The sequence below is a fragment of the Cucurbita pepo genome, chromosome 11, assembly GCF_057944985.1.
Source record: "Cucurbita pepo subsp. pepo isolate OVF chromosome 11, ASM5794498v1, whole genome shotgun sequence".
Taxonomy (NCBI): domain Eukaryota; kingdom Viridiplantae; phylum Streptophyta; class Magnoliopsida; order Cucurbitales; family Cucurbitaceae; genus Cucurbita; species Cucurbita pepo.
In genome coordinates, this window is record NC_141808.1 from 13,667,440 (window position 1) to 13,687,841 (window position 20,402).

At 38.0% G+C, this 20,402-nt stretch overlaps 2 protein-coding genes and 11 non-coding genes across 13 annotated transcripts; all 13 read left to right on the forward strand.

The window, feature by feature from the left end:
• Positions 1-245: 245 nt before the first annotated feature.
• On the forward strand, positions 246-319 carry TRNAV-AAC (transfer RNA valine (anticodon AAC)). The gene has a single exon. It is a non-coding gene; the product is annotated as a tRNA-Val (tRNA).
• Positions 320-1,128: 809 nt separating this feature from the next.
• On the forward strand, positions 1,129-1,202 carry TRNAV-AAC (transfer RNA valine (anticodon AAC)). The gene has a single exon. It is a non-coding gene; the product is annotated as a tRNA-Val (tRNA).
• Positions 1,203-2,011: 809 nt separating this feature from the next.
• Positions 2,012-2,085, forward strand: TRNAV-AAC (transfer RNA valine (anticodon AAC)). The gene has a single exon. It is a non-coding gene; the product is annotated as a tRNA-Val (tRNA).
• An 809-nt stretch (positions 2,086-2,894) lies between these two features.
• Positions 2,895-2,968, forward strand: TRNAV-AAC (transfer RNA valine (anticodon AAC)). Its single transcript has one exon. It is a non-coding gene; the product is annotated as a tRNA-Val (tRNA).
• An 809-nt stretch (positions 2,969-3,777) lies between these two features.
• TRNAV-AAC (transfer RNA valine (anticodon AAC)) lies at positions 3,778-3,851 on the forward strand. Its single transcript has one exon. It is a non-coding gene; the product is annotated as a tRNA-Val (tRNA).
• Positions 3,852-4,660: 809 nt separating this feature from the next.
• On the forward strand, positions 4,661-4,734 carry TRNAV-AAC (transfer RNA valine (anticodon AAC)). Its single transcript has one exon. It is a non-coding gene; the product is annotated as a tRNA-Val (tRNA).
• Positions 4,735-5,543: 809 nt separating this feature from the next.
• TRNAV-AAC (transfer RNA valine (anticodon AAC)) lies at positions 5,544-5,617 on the forward strand. The gene has a single exon. It is a non-coding gene; the product is annotated as a tRNA-Val (tRNA).
• An 809-nt stretch (positions 5,618-6,426) lies between these two features.
• On the forward strand, positions 6,427-6,500 carry TRNAV-AAC (transfer RNA valine (anticodon AAC)). The gene has a single exon. It is a non-coding gene; the product is annotated as a tRNA-Val (tRNA).
• An 809-nt stretch (positions 6,501-7,309) lies between these two features.
• TRNAV-AAC (transfer RNA valine (anticodon AAC)) lies at positions 7,310-7,383 on the forward strand. Its single transcript has one exon. It is a non-coding gene; the product is annotated as a tRNA-Val (tRNA).
• Positions 7,384-8,192: 809 nt separating this feature from the next.
• Positions 8,193-8,266, forward strand: TRNAV-AAC (transfer RNA valine (anticodon AAC)). Its single transcript has one exon. It is a non-coding gene; the product is annotated as a tRNA-Val (tRNA).
• Positions 8,267-9,075: 809 nt separating this feature from the next.
• TRNAV-AAC (transfer RNA valine (anticodon AAC)) lies at positions 9,076-9,149 on the forward strand. Its single transcript has one exon. It is a non-coding gene; the product is annotated as a tRNA-Val (tRNA).
• Positions 9,150-12,285: 3,136 nt separating this feature from the next.
• LOC111806010 (uncharacterized) lies at positions 12,286-14,226 on the forward strand. The gene is made up of 2 exons (XM_023691330.2): positions 12,286-12,485; positions 13,372-14,226. The coding sequence occupies exon 2, from the start codon at positions 13,413-13,415 to the stop codon at positions 14,160-14,162; it is 750 nt and encodes a 249-aa protein (XP_023547098.2). The 5' UTR covers positions 12,286-12,485; positions 13,372-13,412; the 3' UTR covers positions 14,163-14,226.
• Positions 14,227-17,427: 3,201 nt separating this feature from the next.
• Positions 17,428-18,817, forward strand: LOC111805010 (uncharacterized). Its single transcript, XM_023689866.2, has 4 exons — positions 17,428-17,779; positions 17,992-18,081; positions 18,165-18,261; positions 18,377-18,817. The coding sequence occupies exons 1-4, from the start codon at positions 17,542-17,544 to the stop codon at positions 18,513-18,515; spliced, it is 564 nt and encodes a 187-aa protein (XP_023545634.2). The 5' UTR covers positions 17,428-17,541; the 3' UTR covers positions 18,516-18,817.
• Positions 18,818-20,402: the final 1,585 nt, after the last annotated feature.

A 20,402-nucleotide genomic window follows, 5' to 3' on the forward strand; every position in this document is an offset into this window, starting at 1 on the left:
CTCACAAACGACCCTCAAGTGACAATGCAGCTCGCAAACGCTCCCCCACCTCGAGCGACAGCTAGCGAAGACCTGAAAAAGAAATCTAAAATGCGGCGAGTAAAACAAAGTACTCGGTAAGCAGCCTACTTGTAGGCTCTCATCGCATCCAGTTCCTAGCTGAGGTTTCCACGGGCTTTTCAATAGGCTCTAGGAAGCTTGGGCTTAACTCTATGGTTGTCCGACCTTCTGGGGAGGCTCCCAACGGTGTCGTGGTGTAGTTGGTTATCACGTCAGTCTAACACACTGAAGGTCTCCAGTTCAAGTCTGGGCGACGCCATATTTGAAATTTTTATTTTTGTTTTATAATCTCGATTCATTTTAGACCTCTACGAGAGAGTTTAAGAGCTCTAGAGCTTGGTAAGCCCGAGAGCCGTGCCCTCGAACACACATTGAGCGTGTAATTAATCGTTTTGGACTTTTATTGAAGAAATACTTGTCGGAATCAACAAGGACTAGGGTGGAATGATTGTGAGCACGTTGCATGCTTGATTCAGCCAAGAAATTTATGAACTAAACTTGGTATCAGAGGTCTAGGTTGATTGGTCCGACGGACTGTTTTCGCTGGACCAAGAGTCATTGAGTCTTTCGTTACGTGATTTTTCGAGGCTTCAAATCTCAAACCGTGACGGAAATGACAAAAAGAAAGGAAAATAAAAATAAAAGCAAAATTAAATTAGACATTAAAATAATGCAATTTAAAATCAAACAACGCCACCACTAAAACAAATTGAAAAGCAATACAAACATGCGTTGCTAAAGGCTTGTTACAGACGGGGAAAGGGTTCGGGATACTATTTCGAACGAAATATAAAAGACCCAAAGTACACAGACCGGGTCGACACTCACAAACGACCCTCAAGTGACAATGCAGCTCGCAAACGCTCCCCCACCTCGAGCGACAGCTAGCGAAGACCTGAAAAAGAAATCTAAAATGCGGCGAGTAAAACAAAGTACTCGGTAAGCAGCCTACTTGTAGGCTCTCATCGCATCCAGTTCCTAGCTGAGGTTTCCACGGGCTTTTCAATAGGCTCTAGGAAGCTTGGGCTTAACTCTATGGTTGTCCGACCTTCTGGGGAGGCTCCCAACGGTGTCGTGGTGTAGTTGGTTATCACGTCAGTCTAACACACTGAAGGTCTCCAGTTCAAGTCTGGGCGACGCCATATTTGAAATTTTTATTTTTGTTTTATAATCTCGATTCATTTTAGACCTCTACGAGAGAGTTTAAGAGCTCTAGAGCTTGGTAAGCCCGAGAGCCGTGCCCTCGAACACACATTGAGCGTGTAATTAATCGTTTTGGACTTTTATTGAAGAAATACTTGTCGGAATCAACAAGGACTAGGGTGGAATGATTGTGAGCACGTTGCATGCTTGATTCAGCCAAGAAATTTATGAACTAAACTTGGTATCAGAGGTCTAGGTTGATTGGTCCGACGGACTGTTTTCGCTGGACCAAGAGTCATTGAGTCTTTCGTTACGTGATTTTTCGAGGCTTCAAATCTCAAACCGTGACGGAAATGACAAAAAGAAAGGAAAATAAAAATAAAAGCAAAATTAAATTAGACATTAAAATAATGCAATTTAAAATCAAACAACGCCACCACTAAAACAAATTGAAAAGCAATACAAACATGCGTTGCTAAAGGCTTGTTACAGACGGGGAAAGGGTTCGGGATACTATTTCGAACGAAATATAAAAGACCCAAAGTACACAGACCGGGTCGACACTCACAAACGACCCTCAAGTGACAATGCAGCTCGCAAACGCTCCCCCACCTCGAGCGACAGCTAGCGAAGACCTGAAAAAGAAATCTAAAATGCGGCGAGTAAAACAAAGTACTCGGTAAGCAGCCTACTTGTAGGCTCTCATCGCATCCAGTTCCTAGCTGAGGTTTCCACGGGCTTTTCAATAGGCTCTAGGAAGCTTGGGCTTAACTCTATGGTTGTCCGACCTTCTGGAGAGGCTCCCAACGGTGTCGTGGTGTAGTTGGTTATCACGTCAGTCTAACACACTGAAGGTCTCCAGTTCAAGTCTGGGCGACGCCATATTTGAAATTTTTATTTTTGTTTTATAATCTCGATTCATTTTAGACCTCTACGAGAGAGTTTAAGAGCTCTAGAGCTTGGTAAGCCCGAGAGCCGTGCCCTCGAACACACATTGAGCGTGTAATTAATCGTTTTGGACTTTTATTGAAGAAATACTTGTCGGAATCAACAAGGACTAGGGTGGAATGATTGTGAGCACGTTGCATGCTTGATTCAGCCAAGAAATTTATGAACTAAACTTGGTATCAGAGGTCTAGGTTGATTGGTCCGACGGACTGTTTTCGCTGGACCAAGAGTCATTGAGTCTTTCGTTACGTGATTTTTCGAGGCTTCAAATCTCAAACCGTGACGGAAATGACAAAAAGAAAGGAAAATAAAAATAAAAGCAAAATTAAATTAGACATTAAAATAATGCAATTTAAAATCAAACAACGCCACCACTAAAACAAATTGAAAAGCAATACAAACATGCGTTGCTAAAGGCTTGTTACAGACGGGGAAAGGGTTCGGGATACTATTTCGAACGAAATATAAAAGACCCAAAGTACACAGACCGGGTCGACACTCACAAACGACCCTCAAGTGACAATGCAGCTCGCAAACGCTCCCCCACCTCGAGCGACAGCTAGCGAAGACCTGAAAAAGAAATCTAAAATGCGGCGAGTAAAACAAAGTACTCGGTAAGCAGCCTACTTGTAGGCTCTCATCGCATCCAGTTCCTAGCTGAGGTTTCCACGGGCTTTTCAATAGGCTCTAGGAAGCTTGGGCTTAACTCTATGGTTGTCCGACCTTCTGGGGAGGCTCCCAACGGTGTCGTGGTGTAGTTGGTTATCACGTCAGTCTAACACACTGAAGGTCTCCAGTTCAAGTCTGGGCGACGCCATATTTGAAATTTTTATTTTTGTTTTATAATCTCGATTCATTTTAGACCTCTACGAGAGAGTTTAAGAGCTCTAGAGCTTGGTAAGCCCGAGAGCCGTGCCCTCGAACACACATTGAGCGTGTAATTAATCGTTTTGGACTTTTATTGAAGAAATACTTGTCGGAATCAACAAGGACTAGGGTGGAATGATTGTGAGCACGTTGCATGCTTGATTCAGCCAAGAAATTTATGAACTAAACTTGGTATCAGAGGTCTAGGTTGATTGGTCCGACGGACTGTTTTCGCTGGACCAAGAGTCATTGAGTCTTTCGTTACGTGATTTTTCGAGGCTTCAAATCTCAAACCGTGACGGAAATGACAAAAAGAAAGGAAAATAAAAATAAAAGCAAAATTAAATTAGACATTAAAATAATGCAATTTAAAATCAAACAACGCCACCACTAAAACAAATTGAAAAGCAATACAAACATGCGTTGCTAAAGGCTTGTTACAGACGGGGAAAGGGTTCGGGATACTATTTCGAACGAAATATAAAAGACCCAAAGTACACAGACCGGGTCGACACTCACAAACGACCCTCAAGTGACAATGCAGCTCGCAAACGCTCCCCCACCTCGAGCGACAGCTAGCGAAGACCTGAAAAAGAAATCTAAAATGCGGCGAGTAAAACAAAGTACTCGGTAAGCAGCCTACTTGTAGGCTCTCATCGCATCCAGTTCCTAGCTGAGGTTTCCACGGGCTTTTCAATAGGCTCTAGGAAGCTTGGGCTTAACTCTATGGTTGTCCGACCTTCTGGGGAGGCTCCCAACGGTGTCGTGGTGTAGTTGGTTATCACGTCAGTCTAACACACTGAAGGTCTCCAGTTCAAGTCTGGGCGACGCCATATTTGAAATTTTTATTTTTGTTTTATAATCTCGATTCATTTTAGACCTCTACGAGAGAGTTTAAGAGCTCTAGAGCTTGGTAAGCCCGAGAGCCGTGCCCTCGAACACACATTGAGCGTGTAATTAATCGTTTTGGACTTTTATTGAAGAAATACTTGTCGGAATCAACAAGGACTAGGGTGGAATGATTGTGAGCACGTTGCATGCTTGATTCAGCCAAGAAATTTATGAACTAAACTTGGTATCAGAGGTCTAGGTTGATTGGTCCGACGGACTGTTTTCGCTGGACCAAGAGTCATTGAGTCTTTCGTTACGTGATTTTTCGAGGCTTCAAATCTCAAACCGTGACGGAAATGACAAAAAGAAAGGAAAATAAAAATAAAAGCAAAATTAAATTAGACATTAAAATAATGCAATTTAAAATCAAACAACGCCACCACTAAAACAAATTGAAAAGCAATACAAACATGCGTTGCTAAAGGCTTGTTACAGACGGGGAAAGGGTTCGGGATACTATTTCGAACGAAATATAAAAGACCCAAAGTACACAGACCGGGTCGACACTCACAAACGACCCTCAAGTGACAATGCAGCTCGCAAACGCTCCCCCACCTCGAGCGACAGCTAGCGAAGACCTGAAAAAGAAATCTAAAATGCGGCGAGTAAAACAAAGTACTCGGTAAGCAGCCTACTTGTAGGCTCTCATCGCATCCAGTTCCTAGCTGAGGTTTCCACGGGCTTTTCAATAGGCTCTAGGAAGCTTGGGCTTAACTCTATGGTTGTCCGACCTTCTGGGGAGGCTCCCAACGGTGTCGTGGTGTAGTTGGTTATCACGTCAGTCTAACACACTGAAGGTCTCCAGTTCAAGTCTGGGCGACGCCATATTTGAAATTTTTATTTTTGTTTTATAATCTCGATTCATTTTAGACCTCTACGAGAGAGTTTAAGAGCTCTAGAGCTTGGTAAGCCCGAGAGCCGTGCCCTCGAACACACATTGAGCGTGTAATTAATCGTTTTGGACTTTTATTGAAGAAATACTTGTCGGAATCAACAAGGACTAGGGTGGAATGATTGTGAGCACGTTGCATGCTTGATTCAGCCAAGAAATTTATGAACTAAACTTGGTATCAGAGGTCTAGGTTGATTGGTCCGACGGACTGTTTTCGCTGGACCAAGAGTCATTGAGTCTTTCGTTACGTGATTTTTCGAGGCTTCAAATCTCAAACCGTGACGGAAATGACAAAAAGAAAGGAAAATAAAAATAAAAGCAAAATTAAATTAGACATTAAAATAATGCAATTTAAAATCAAACAACGCCACCACTAAAACAAATTGAAAAGCAATACAAACATGCGTTGCTAAAGGCTTGTTACAGACGGGGAAAGGGTTCGGGATACTATTTCGAACGAAATATAAAAGACCCAAAGTACACAGACCGGGTCGACACTCACAAACGACCCTCAAGTGACAATGCAGCTCGCAAACGCTCCCCCACCTCGAGCGACAGCTAGCGAAGACCTGAAAAAGAAATCTAAAATGCGGCGAGTAAAACAAAGTACTCGGTAAGCAGCCTACTTGTAGGCTCTCATCGCATCCAGTTCCTAGCTGAGGTTTCCACGGGCTTTTCAATAGGCTCTAGGAAGCTTGGGCTTAACTCTATGGTTGTCCGACCTTCTGGGGAGGCTCCCAACGGTGTCGTGGTGTAGTTGGTTATCACGTCAGTCTAACACACTGAAGGTCTCCAGTTCAAGTCTGGGCGACGCCATATTTGAAATTTTTATTTTTGTTTTATAATCTCGATTCATTTTAGACCTCTACGAGAGAGTTTAAGAGCTCTAGAGCTTGGTAAGCCCGAGAGCCGTGCCCTCGAACACACATTGAGCGTGTAATTAATCGTTTTGGACTTTTATTGAAGAAATACTTGTCGGAATCAACAAGGACTAGGGTGGAATGATTGTGAGCACGTTGCATGCTTGATTCAGCCAAGAAATTTATGAACTAAACTTGGTATCAGAGGTCTAGGTTGATTGGTCCGACGGACTGTTTTCGCTGGACCAAGAGTCATTGAGTCTTTCGTTACGTGATTTTTCGAGGCTTCAAATCTCAAACCGTGACGGAAATGACAAAAAGAAAGGAAAATAAAAATAAAAGCAAAATTAAATTAGACATTAAAATAATGCAATTTAAAATCAAACAACGCCACCACTAAAACAAATTGAAAAGCAATACAAACATGCGTTGCTAAAGGCTTGTTACAGACGGGGAAAGGGTTCGGGATACTATTTCGAACGAAATATAAAAGACCCAAAGTACACAGACCGGGTCGACACTCACAAACGACCCTCAAGTGACAATGCAGCTCGCAAACGCTCCCCCACCTCGAGCGACAGCTAGCGAAGACCTGAAAAAGAAATCTAAAATGCGGCGAGTAAAACAAAGTACTCGGTAAGCAGCCTACTTGTAGGCTCTCATCGCATCCAGTTCCTAGCTGAGGTTTCCACGGGCTTTTCAATAGGCTCTAGGAAGCTTGGGCTTAACTCTATGGTTGTCCGACCTTCTGGGGAGGCTCCCAACGGTGTCGTGGTGTAGTTGGTTATCACGTCAGTCTAACACACTGAAGGTCTCCAGTTCAAGTCTGGGCGACGCCATATTTGAAATTTTTATTTTTGTTTTATAATCTCGATTCATTTTAGACCTCTACGAGAGAGTTTAAGAGCTCTAGAGCTTGGTAAGCCCGAGAGCCGTGCCCTCGAACACACATTGAGCGTGTAATTAATCGTTTTGGACTTTTATTGAAGAAATACTTGTCGGAATCAACAAGGACTAGGGTGGAATGATTGTGAGCACGTTGCATGCTTGATTCAGCCAAGAAATTTATGAACTAAACTTGGTATCAGAGGTCTAGGTTGATTGGTCCGACGGACTGTTTTCGCTGGACCAAGAGTCATTGAGTCTTTCGTTACGTGATTTTTCGAGGCTTCAAATCTCAAACCGTGACGGAAATGACAAAAAGAAAGGAAAATAAAAATAAAAGCAAAATTAAATTAGACATTAAAATAATGCAATTTAAAATCAAACAACGCCACCACTAAAACAAATTGAAAAGCAATACAAACATGCGTTGCTAAAGGCTTGTTACAGACGGGGAAAGGGTTCGGGATACTATTTCGAACGAAATATAAAAGACCCAAAGTACACAGACCGGGTCGACACTCACAAACGACCCTCAAGTGACAATGCAGCTCGCAAACGCTCCCCCACCTCGAGCGACAGCTAGCGAAGACCTGAAAAAGAAATCTAAAATGCGGCGAGTAAAACAAAGTACTCGGTAAGCAGCCTACTTGTAGGCTCTCATCGCATCCAGTTCCTAGCTGAGGTTTCCACGGGCTTTTCAATAGGCTCTAGGAAGCTTGGGCTTAACTCTATGGTTGTCCGACCTTCTGGGGAGGCTCCCAACGGTGTCGTGGTGTAGTTGGTTATCACGTCAGTCTAACACACTGAAGGTCTCCAGTTCAAGTCTGGGCGACGCCATATTTGAAATTTTTATTTTTGTTTTATAATCTCGATTCATTTTAGACCTCTACGAGAGAGTTTAAGAGCTCTAGAGCTTGGTAAGCCCGAGAGCCGTGCCCTCGAACACACATTGAGCGTGTAATTAATCGTTTTGGACTTTTATTGAAGAAATACTTGTCGGAATCAACAAGGACTAGGGTGGAATGATTGTGAGCACGTTGCATGCTTGATTCAGCCAAGAAATTTATGAACTAAACTTGGTATCAGAGGTCTAGGTTGATTGGTCCGACGGACTGTTTTCGCTGGACCAAGAGTCATTGAGTCTTTCGTTACGTGATTTTTCGAGGCTTCAAATCTCAAACCGTGACGGAAATGACAAAAAGAAAGGAAAATAAAAATAAAAGCAAAATTAAATTAGACATTAAAATAATGCAATTTAAAATCAAACAACGCCACCACTAAAACAAATTGAAAAGCAATACAAACATGCGTTGCTAAAGGCTTGTTACAGACGGGGAAAGGGTTCGGGATACTATTTCGAACGAAATATAAAAGACCCAAAGTACACAGACCGGGTCGACACTCACAAACGACCCTCAAGTGACAATGCAGCTCGCAAACGCTCCCCCACCTCGAGCGACAGCTAGCGAAGACCTGAAAAAGAAATCTAAAATGCGGCGAGTAAAACAAAGTACTCGGTAAGCAGCCTACTTGTAGGCTCTCATCGCATCCAGTTCCTAGCTGAGGTTTCCACGGGCTTTTCAATAGGCTCTAGGAAGCTTGGGCTTAACTCTATGGTTGTCCGACCTTCTGGGGAGGCTCCCAACGGTGTCGTGGTGTAGTTGGTTATCACGTCAGTCTAACACACTGAAGGTCTCCAGTTCAAGTCTGGGCGACGCCATATTTGAAATTTTTATTTTTGTTTTATAATCTCGATTCATTTTAGACCTCTACGAGAGAGTTTAAGAGCTCTAGAGCTTGGTAAGCCCGAGAGCCGTGCCCTCGAACACACATTGAGCGTGTAATTAATCGTTTTGGACTTTTATTGAAGAAATACTTGTCGGAATCAACAAGGACTAGGGTGGAATGATTGTGAGCACGTTGCATGCTTGATTCAGCCAAGAAATTTATGAACTAAACTTGGTATCAGAGGTCTAGGTTGATTGGTCCGACGGACTGTTTTCGCTGGACCAAGAGTCATTGAGTCTTTCGTTACGTGATTTTTCGAGGCTTCAAATCTCAAACCGTGACGGAAATGACAAAAAGAAAGGAAAATAAAAATAAAAGCAAAATTAAATTAGACATTAAAATAATGCAATTTAAAATCAAACAACGCCACCACTAAAACAAATTGAAAAGCAATACAAACATGCGTTGCTAAAGGCTTGTTACAGACGGGGAAAGGGTTCGGGATACTATTTCGAACGAAATATAAAAGACCCAAAGTACACAGACCGGGTCGACACTCACAAACGACCCTCAAGTGACAATGCAGCTCGCAAACGCTCCCCCACCTCGAGCGACAGCTAGCGAAGACCTGAAAAAGAAATCTAAAATGCGGCGAGTAAAACAAAGTACTCGGTAAGCAGCCTACTTGTAGGCTCTCATCGCATCCAGTTCCTAGCTGAGGTTTCCACGGGCTTTTCAATAGGCTCTAGGAAGCTTGGGCTTAACTCTATGGTTGTCCGACCTTCTGGGGAGGCTCCCAACGGTGTCGTGGTGTAGTTGGTTATCACGTCAGTCTAACACACTGAAGGTCTCCAGTTCAAGTCTGGGCGACGCCATATTTGAAATTTTTATTTTTGTTTTATAATCTCGATTCATTTTAGACCTCTACGAGAGAGTTTAAGAGCTCTAGAGCTTGGTAAGCCCGAGAGCCGTGCCCTCGAACACACATTGAGCGTGTAATTAATCGTTTTGGACTTTTATTGAAGAAATACTTGTCGGAATCAACAAGGACTAGGGTGGAATGATTGTGAGCACGTTGCATGCTTGATTCAGCCAAGAAATTTATGAACTAAACTTGGTATCAGAGGTCTAGGTTGATTGGTCCGACGGACTGTTTTCGCTGGACCAAGAGTCATTGAGTCTTTCGTTACGTGATTTTTCGAGGCTTCAAATCTCAAACCGTGACGGAAATGACAAAAAGAAAGGAAAATAAAAATAAAAGCAAAATTAAATTAGACATTAAAATAATGCAATTTAAAATCAAACAACGCCACCACTAAAACAAATTGAAAAGCAATACAAACATGCGTTACTAAAGGCTTGTTACAGAAGTTGAAAATGGAGATACGAAATATAAAAACCCAAAGTACATAGGGTCAATACTCATAAATGACCCTCAAGTGACAATGCACTTTAATATTATTAACAATTTTGATTGAAATGTAATATTGTTTACTAACTTTAAACCATAATTGATAATCAATAGACTGTACCTCAATATTATTAACAATTTTTATTGGGTTACTAACATTCAACCATAATTGATAATCAATAGATTGTATGTAAATTTTTATTCTAGTTTTCGAAGTATAATTTGTTGCATCAAAATAAGGACATTATGGGTTGATAAGCGCGAACAATGCTGGATTTTGAAAAGCTAGAGATCTTTCTAGAATCCTTGCAAAAGTTCACAAAAAAAAGCTAACTGAACGAATTGATTCCAACCAAGAGCTTGTTAAAAGATGAATGACTCTTAGATCGAACTTGGAATCTATGATGGTCACTCTGAGATTCCAAGACGACTCACTCCAGAATTAGCTTCATCAAAACTAATTTATTGAATCGTTTTAAACATCAAACCTGAAGCAAGGTTTGCAAATGAATAACACAGAAAAGGTATCAATAAAACACAAAGGTTTTGTTCGTATTCAACAACGATCTTAAGCATGAATATTACATGCCTTTAAATAGGCGAAAAAGATAACCCAAATACAATGAAGTTCATCTACCAACTACAAATTACAACTACCAATAAAAGCTTGTAAATACCGATTGAAGAAAATAAGGCAAACATAAATTGTCTTAATTGGTAGTTCAACTACGAAAGGTAAAGTCTTTTAATCACTTTCCAATGTGAGCCACTCCATTCTTTTCTTGATTTGATATGCTAATGTTATAAAGATTTTTGGGCTCAAAAGTCTTTGTTTCAACTTGTACACTAGCTAACCTTTGAAGATGCAATTTATAGTCCTCTTGTATCTTCTTTGCCTTTCTTCTTGTAATCGGTCCTTCGAGTACATGCAAAGGGTCAGTAGTTGAATTCATATCAGCTAAAGTCGTTTAACATGCAGTTTTGTCTTAAGCTCTAACAATAAAGTTTATATATATATATATATAATCTATAAGAGCAACTTGCTCTCAATACTAATTGTTGTGTCCGGACAACTTTAGAGGGTTGAATAGGATTTTAGTAATAAAATTATATAAGTATGCTTAACTTTTCGTATTATTAAAACTTTTAGAAATAATTGGAAGATAATCATTAATATAACAAGTATACAAAAAGATAATTCAATTCAAAACAATAAATCATTATTAAAAAAATTTAGAATATGCAGTACATTACAATAATAATTTTGAAAGAGCTAGAAAATATAACCCCTCAGTTTTAGAGTGGTTTGTCAAATGCAATCTACTCCACCTTCTGAACCACCTCTTGTAAATTTACATAAAGAACTGTATTGACTCTTTCCTCATATTAGAGTCGAACAACTACATAGCTCTTCATACGAGGTCAAAGTCAAGAGTAAACTCAATCCTTTTTACGGCTCAAGATCAAACCATTACTATAATAATAAATTTTGTTAAAAAAACATACTACAACTCTACAAAAGAGTAGATGCTTAAGTTGAGCACTCACAACTATTTCCTCACAATACAATAAAACTATCTTCTCACAATACAATAAAAATATCTATCAAGAATGAGATGCTCAAATTGAACACTAGCAACTATTTCCTCACAATACAATAAAAATATCTCTCAAGAATTAGTTGACCACTGGCAACTATTTCTTCACAGTACAATAAAAATATCTCTCAAGAATTAGTCGAGCACTCACAACTATTTCCTCAAAATATAATAAAAATATCTTTGAATAATAAAATAAAATAAAAAAAGATAAATATCTTGTCATAATACAATAAAAATATCTTTCAAGAATAAGATAAGATCTCCTCACAATACTAAGAAAAATAAAATTGAAAGATTCGAGAAAAAAAATTGAGTCATCAGAAAACTCCAAAATTCCAACGCCTCCGAAATTTTCAGGCAACGCACGGATTAAGTGTTCCATGCTTCCTTGACACTCTTGGAGAAAAAAAAAATTGAGTCATCCGAAAACTCCAAAATTCTTGCGCCTCGTCGAAATTCTCAGGCAACACACAGAGTAAGCGTTCCACGCTTCCTCGACACTCACGTTACACCCAAGTCATCGCAACTCTTCAGCCGCTTCTCTTAGAATACTTAAGTCATGTGAACTCTTATTTTTACACGTAAACGGAAGACTCCCCTATACGGCTAACGGTAGTATCGCAACCTAGAAAACCGTGGTACATACATAAGGTAGTTTGCAATTTGAATTTAGTAGACAGTAGGTTAGTACAGGCAAGTTTGCATTTTCATATAGTAGCATATAAGTTAGTATACGAGATTACTTTATGTTATTTTCAATTTTTATTATTTTATTTATACATGATGTCAACTCGGTCGTTACCTCTCACATTTTGTTATTTTTTATTTCGGCTATAACTTTTTCGGTTTGAGCTATGATTTGAGTGATTTAAGTGATTTAAGAATAGTTAGAAATTGATAATAATTAAATGTATAATTAATTAATTAATTAATTTGAAAAAAAATAAATAAATAAAACATTTATTATTCTCATTTGTGTGGAACAAAATCATATTCTAAACTACCCAAGAATATGAATTCGAAACCTTCATCGACTCTCCTCCAAAACGCAATCGCCATCCTGCACTTTGGCTTGGCGGACAGAATATGAAGGGGGAAGAAGATAGCGACCTTCCTCCTCGATGCTTTTCTGGTTCTCTTTTCTTTTTCTCAATCCTTCCGTGTTCTTGCAAATTCATGTTCATCCAGTTTCTCTAAAGGTAACAACACTTTACGTTCTCTATTTTACGTTCGTCTTTGATTTTCATTTTCATTTTTATTTTTTTTGTTTCATGTTTCGTTTGATTTTGATTTTGATTTTGATTTTGATTAGGATTCTCTTGAATTTCTATTCTCTCGTCGATTTGTGAGAATGATTACATTTCTCCGCTGGATTGTTGAGGCCGATGGATGTTGTTGTTGTTGTTGTCGTCAATAATTTTGCGACTTGTTTTTTTTTTTTAATTGACTCTTTGATCTTGAAGCAAGTGCACTTTCTCGGAAGCAATTTGTTTTCTTCTTTTGCTATCTTCTGCGATATGGCGTTTATTGGATGGTTACATCTCTGTTACAATGTATGCAAATATTCTTCGGTTTTGATTATTTTGTGAGACTTCGTACGCATACTGGACCTTCGCTGTATTTTTTTCTATTTTTGCGAGTTCTTGTTTTTCTTTTGTTGTTTTTTTTTTTTTTTTTTTTTGTGGATAGTCTACTTATTTGCTGAAGGTTTGAATGTCGAAAATCGTTGAATTGGCAGCCGCCGTATGATCGATGACTATCTCGTGTATGCATGCATAGAAGTGTTTGTTGGTTGTTGTTGAAATCTTTGAATGAAACATGTCCTTATTTATATAAAATTTTCCATGAAAGTGATAATTTGATACCATTTATTTTTTCAATTTTACTGAAGAGATTCCACAGATTTCTAAAGATATTTTTGTAGAAAGCTCTGCATCATTCAAGTAACTCCTTTGTTGGATCTCTCATTTGAAACTTGTTTGTTTGGATTTGAGAAGTGCAATTTCTTGGATTGAATATAGGGAGAAGGAAACTTAGTGAAAATTGTAGATTTTCTTTCATAGATGAAGAACATCCATTTTGCAGATGTCCTGTCTGTAGCCTATTGAAACAATTCTTCTGCCAAGATGTGGAAGCTGGCATCGAACGCCTTTGCTGGCATTCGATCTAAGAATAACTCAGCTGTATCTAAGCAAGCTTTCTGGGAGTGCTCGGACGACGAGGTTTGCTCGGAAGACAGTAGAGATGAAGAATTGGAATGCCCAATATGCTGGGAATCTTTCAACATTGTGGAGAATGTGCCTTATGTCTTATGGTGTGGCCATACACTATGCAGAAATTGTGTATTAGGCCTTCAAGGGTATGTGCTGAAACTAGCAACTCGCCAAATCCGAATCCCGATCTTCATATCGTGCCCGTGGTGTCATCAGCTTTCGCTACGGGTCGTATACAAGGGGAACCTGAAGTTTCCCAGCAAGAACTTTTTTCTTCTTTGGATGGTTGAGAGCCTTAATGGCAATGAGGGAAAACTTGATCATCCCTTCAATGGGGATAATCAACCAGTTTTTTCTCTGCCTCCATCGGACGCCAATGCTTCTCAGAGGCATTCGTTTTCGGACGGTCGTGCTAGTCGCCACGGAATAGAGAGGCGACGACGGTTGTTTTGCTATGAACATTTAGATTGCGTCATCCATTTAGTCTTCAAGTTTCTACTGGTTGTCATATTTGTTCTGATAGTAGTTTTTGTAATCCCTGGAAGTGCACTCATCTTGCTGCTTTACTTGCTAATAACTTTCCTTTTTGCATTGCCATCTTTGCTGATATTTTACATTTCACTCCATGCTTTGGAAAAGCTTATGAATGATATAACTTCATGAAATGTCTTAAACTATATGATTTGGTGAATTTTCAAACAATCCCACTATTGTTATTTTTACAACATTTCTGACTTTCAAGGAAGCAATCAGGAGTTCGTCATTCGAAATAGAAGCTCATACTTATCTATTTCTCTCTTTCTTTTATTCTCTCAAATTTCATCCAACTCTATTTATTTCCACCTTAATATTATCTTTTTGGTGGTTTAATCATAGAAATTTCATAATCATAGAAATTTCATAGTTAATCATGCTTTGTTTGGAGTAATCTTATATTGGGTGACATCTTGAGAATTTTTCTACGATGTATGTAAGTGTTTTTGCTATTTTCAATGATTGATTCTCATGTTTAAAGTGTTTTACCATTTTTAATGATTGATTCTCGGGTTTAAAGTGTTTCTCGCTATTTCCAATGATTGATTCTCGGGTTTAAAGTGTTTCTCGCTATTTCCAATGATTGATTCTCGGGTTTAAAGTGTTTCTCGCTATTTCCAATGATTGATTCTCGGGTTTAAAGTGTTTCTCGCTATTTCCAATGATTGATTCTCGGGTTTAAAGTGTTTCTCGCTATTTCCAATGATTGATTCTCGGGTTTAAAGTGTCTCGCTATTTCCAATGATTGATTCTCGGGTTTAAAGTGTCCTCTTGAAAAAAAAAATATGGAAGAGAATCTTTGCCAAATAAATATAAATTTTCTCAATTCTCCAAATTTTAAATATATATTTTCAATTAATATTTTATTTTAATATTTAATGTATGAAATTTAATAAATATAATTTTTCACTCTAATGTTTAATATATTTAAATTTTAATTTAACCCTTCAAATTAAATATATATTTTTATTTATATTTAATATATTTAATGTATTAAATTTTAATCGGAACCCTTCCAAATTTTCTTTTGAACACGGAGACCTTTTTTACTTGATTTAATTCTAAATAAAATTAAAACCAATTCCAACGCTTCCAATGGGCGAAGGGTTCATTCCCAACATTATAGTATCTTGGTCTATTCTCCTTTGGTTTGGAGGTAATATTCTCGGACATTCTTTCATAGTCTTTCTTATCATGTAGGATAGGTTGCATGTGCATGATCGTATTAGTCGGTAGTATTCTGACATCCTTAATACTTGTGTTCTTTGTAATAATGGGATCGACTCTTAAGGTCATTTAATTTCCGAGTGTCTCTTAGTTGAAGTATTTGGTTATGGAGTAGTTATTGTAATGACCCTAAATTTTACTAACCTAAAGCTGCTACCGTTATCATAACATATGCTCTTATGCGGAATTATACATTTAAAACTTCATCATAAAATATTGTCATGGATTTAAAAACATTTTTAAAACAACATTACGAAACATTAAATGAAATAAATAAACAATAAAAGTAAAAACACTCTATCCTAACCTAAAGTCTAAGAAATAAAATATCGCTATCTTATGCATGTGTCATGGTCTTGAATGCGATGTCGTCGTCAGCCGTACAAGGATGTCTTGCCTTTACTTGAAATAGAAGTAGCACAAGGCTTGAGTATTGACTCACTATTGGGATTAGATAATGCAAATCCATGCAACTCACGATTAGGGACTATTGTTAAAACCATTCTAGGGTAGTAAGTGACCCCATTATTGGGGTCAGGTAATGCAAACACATGCAAATCATGATTAAAGACCTATAGTTAAAATCATCATAGTGGTAGCCTTCAGTTCAGACAAAATTAGAAGTGCAGTACTTCCCTACACACGACCTACACGTATGAATGTGGATTCCTGGGTGGATTGCACCCCCTAGACCCATCATAGTCGAGTTATCTGTCCATAGCGATGTCTGGAGGTCAGCAAACCTCTGAGTATCAAGCGAGGCATGATCATCATCATTATCATAAAGTACGCGTCCCTACTCATCATCATAAATGGGGAAGTAACCAGATGTATATGAGTTTCCAATAGTTTTCATCTTTAAATCATCTTTATGACACAACTCTATGTCCGTCCACATATTACTCTAAGCAACATGCATGCACTAAGTTCATACGATCATCATCATTAGCATTAACTAGGGTCTATCATGACATTTAATAAATGCACATCATCTTATTATAGAATAACGTCATATTAAGTCATCTCATCATTGTACATCTTACATCGTCATGTTATCATGCATCATCATGTCATCATGTCATATCATCATATACATCATCACGTCATCATACAACATCATTACATCATCATATAACATAAAGCATAAATGACACGTGTAAAGGCCACTGGGCACGTGTCGTCATATATAAGACAAGTATTCCAACAGAACCGATAGTAAAGTCACTTACTTGGTTGGTCTTAACCAAAGTTTTATCGAGCTCCAAATTTCCTTCCTCTCGTCCTTCGAATTTGCTCTCATTATGTCGATGCTTCACCTATTTTGATTATGAACTTAATTGCCTCGTTAAAAATCAAATTTCATATTTTTATTGTTTCTAAATTGCGTTGGGCGGTAAAACATAAATAAACAAAAAAATCATGTTGCTTAGATCATATAATCCAAATATTATTTGTTATACTATTATACACACGGGTACCAACAATTTAATATATTTTTTTTTTCAGATCTTCGATTTTATTTCTCCTTCCGTCTTACTCGTCTGTGTTTCTCACCTCTGTATTTTCGTTTATAATTCTGCTCGTCTGTGTTTCATATTTTTTTTTTCACAGGAATTTGTTTCCATCAGTTGTGTTTTTTTATAACGCCCCTAATTTTCATACCCTAAATAGTGACGTCACTGCATGCATGTTTTAAACACGAAATCTCATAATAAATACTTTTAAAATAAGACCAAAACATAAATAAAGATAACATAGTTTTTTAACCTAAAATAAATTGGAATAAAACACCTCTCAACTGCTAATTAAATTCAGTACTATTGTCTATCATGATCTACATTGACTTTCATGACCTTTCTAGTGGTCACCGTCATCTGTACATGAGACCTTTACCTTTACTTGAAAAATATAAGGGTAGCATGTACACGTCCCTAGACATGGCATGGTTGGACTTCAAGCATTACACATTGGCGGACACCACCGAAAAGAAAAGACCTCCATGATATCATGACGAACATGAATATCGAAGGCGCGCGTTTGTACTAACATTACATAACAAGAAAGTATCATGATGCACAATGACACACATTCGTGCATGAGGTCTCTTCCTTTACCTTCAAAACGTTCTCATAAATTGCAGCCTTACTTTCTAGTAGGGTCAACCCAAGTGGAGTTGGTTGGACCCCTAGAAACTCTACCATGGTTTACAATTATCAAAATAATTTATTTTATTGATTTTCAACTTGGCCGTTTGGTCGGTGGAGGGAAGAACAGAGCGACAATGGGTTCCTCATCCCTTCCCTTTCTTCCCCGACCATTTGCTCGAATTCCATCCGCAACCTTCCCGCCCTCTGAAATTTCTTCTAATCTTCACAACAATGTCAGATTCACTTCCATGGAGAAACCTGTAATTCCTCTCACTTCTCCGTCTTCGTCGTCTTCTTCAACGTGCTCGCCAGTTCTTCAGAAATCCATCGCGTTCGCCGCCTCGATTTCCCTTCTCATGTGGCCGACTCCAGGTTTAATTTCATTACTGTGTTCTTCACGAGTTGATTTATCGAGAGGTTTTCATTTTTGGAAAAATAGTTGGTTACCTCGTCTTATCCACAAATCCGTACGGAAATGAATTTCTGCGTTTTGGTAATTCTTGATATTCGGTAATTTTTTCGATTGAAGAATCGATTCGTGCTATTTAGTATCCGAAGCTGATTAATTAGCCGATTATATGCAGCGAATGCTGGATTTCTATCAGGATTCTCGGGAATTGAATCGGTTCCTGGTCCGCAATTGCCTCAAATCGACTTTCTCAATCGCTTTAATGGTTCGATTACATTCAAATTCATCTGAAGAGGACAAAAACGCTTCAATCGTTCAATAAACCTAACTTTTGAAACTGGTGTGCAGAAGAGAACCAGAAGAAATACGCGGAAGCTGATGCCAGATTCAAATCATCTCCCGTGCTGAAGGAACTTCTGGAGCGATCGAAGATGAACAAGGAAAAGTAAAACAAGATTTCGCTTGTTTTTTTTCTCAGGTTTCATCACAAATTTGGTTAAGGAACTAATGCATTGAACTGATGGAAATTACTGTTGCTCCATTGTTGTGCAAAACATCAGGAACCGTCAGAAAATTGCTGACAAATATTGCATCCGTGGTGCGGAATGGGGAGTTGGAGATTGTTCGGCAGAAGGCATGTCGCCGGAGGAGAGAGACAATTTCATCGCAATGTTGAAGCAAAAGGCAGGAGTGGATTAGCAGAAAACAACGTCTCTGCCTGCCATGGTGATGTATTGAAGCTTTTGGGATTCAGAGAAAGCCATTTAATCTTGCTGTTTCATATTCATCAAAAGGAAGGATTAACCGAGTGAAGCAATTGAAGCAAAATGGGTAAGTATAAATTCTGTCACTTCTGTATTTGAGTAAGCTCCAATCTAATGCTTTTCTTATACACTTTTGTATTACATCACTTAGGTTATAAATTACTATTCATTATCAAACCATTTATGATGTATCATGAGTTCATTATAAAACGTTACCCATCAAGGGATCTCCAACTATCTAGTTTGAATAAGTTACACTAAATTCTGGAAGTGTAAGCTTATTTCTCAATAACTTCGAGAGGTTACGAAAAACTTCAAACTTCACTTTGTCAACCGTCTTAGTAAATATGTTTGGAACTTGTTGATTAGTATATATTTTCTGCCATTCAACTTACTGCGATACACTTTCTTTTTAACAAATAATGAGTTTTAATATGTTTCGAACCAGCCTGAAACACTGTATTTACAGTAAGTTTTATTGCACCTTCATTATCACATTGAATTTGAATTGGCTGATTGAGAGTAGTCATCATTTATCGTGAGCCACAAACATTTTTTAGTAGCCATTGTAGCAGCTACATCTGCTTCACAAGATATTTTCTGTCATTCAACGATAACACTTCCTTTTTAACAAAATAATAATGAGTTTCAATATGTTTGAGCATGAAACACCGAATTTCTAGTAATTTTTATTGCACTTTCATTATTACATTTAATTTGAATTGGGTGATTGAGAGTAGTTATCATTTCTTGAATAAGATTGGTTTCATTATTACATTTAATTTGAATTGGCTGATTATTTAATTTGAATGAGGTGGTTGAGAGTAGTTATCATTTCTTGAATAAGATTAGTTTCATTATTACATTTAATTTGAATTGGCATTGAGATTAGTCATCATTTCATACGTGAGCCACACACATTTTTTAGCCATTATAGCAGCTACATATTCTACTTCACAGTTGGAGAAAGCAACAGTGATTTGCTCTTAACTAACTGACCCTGAAATTGCAGTAGATTTGCTCTTAACTAACTGACCCTGAAATTGCAGCAGAACATGTTGTAAAACAAAAATCTGTTGTGGATCGTCTTTCATTAACTTCACCTAAAATGAATTTGATTTCTCACACATTAATTCATAATTGAATTTGATTTCTCACACATTAATTCATAATTTAGAGTACACTTGATGTAAGAAAGAATATTTTTTGCTGCAATTAAATGAGTTTCATGCGTTGATCCGAGATACAACTCTAACCGAAAAAGAATGTCTGGCCTAGCAATGTCTGGCCTTGATGATAGTTAAACATAATAAATTACATGACAAAAGAATACATTGACTTTCTTAATTTCTAACTAATTTAAAATTTGATTTGATAGGAGTAATTTTATTTCTAACTAAACGATGCAATAAACTTTTGGTGCATATTTTTTTAGAAAGAAAATAACCATCACACTACTCAATTTCCAAATCCGGATAACAATCAGCTTCACCATCTTTTCATTTCAAAACGAATTGACAAAAGCATCTTGTAGACTACTAATTTCAACAATTTCACCACCAATAATAATCATGTCATTAATATAAAGTAAGAGTAGGGTGTATACAGTTGCTGTTTTCTTAACAAATAAGCTCGGATCAGCACATTAAAACTTAAAATCACAAGAATTAAGATATTGAGCAATCTTACCAAACCAATCACGAGGAGCTTGCTTGAGTCCGTACAATGCCTTATTAAGTCTGCACACATAATCAAGATATTCTTCAGAGGTAAATTCTTGTGCCTGCTCCATAAAAATATCACGATCCAACTCTCCGGAGAG

Coding starts and splice junctions, on each gene's coding strand:
- LOC111805010 (XM_023689866.2), top strand. CDS start 17,542: ATGGGTTCCTCATCCCTTCCCTTTCTTCCCCGACCATTTGCTCGAATT. Junction 17,780..17,991: donor TCTCATGTGGCCGACTCCAG/GTTTAATTTCAT, acceptor GATTATATGCAG/CGAATGCTGGATTTCTATCA. Junction 18,262..18,376: donor TCGAAGATGAACAAGGAAAA/GTAAAACAAGAT, acceptor GCAAAACATCAG/GAACCGTCAGAAAATTGCTG.
- LOC111806010 (XM_023691330.2), top strand. CDS start 13,413: ATGTGGAAGCTGGCATCGAACGCCTTTGCTGGCATTCGATCTAAGAAT.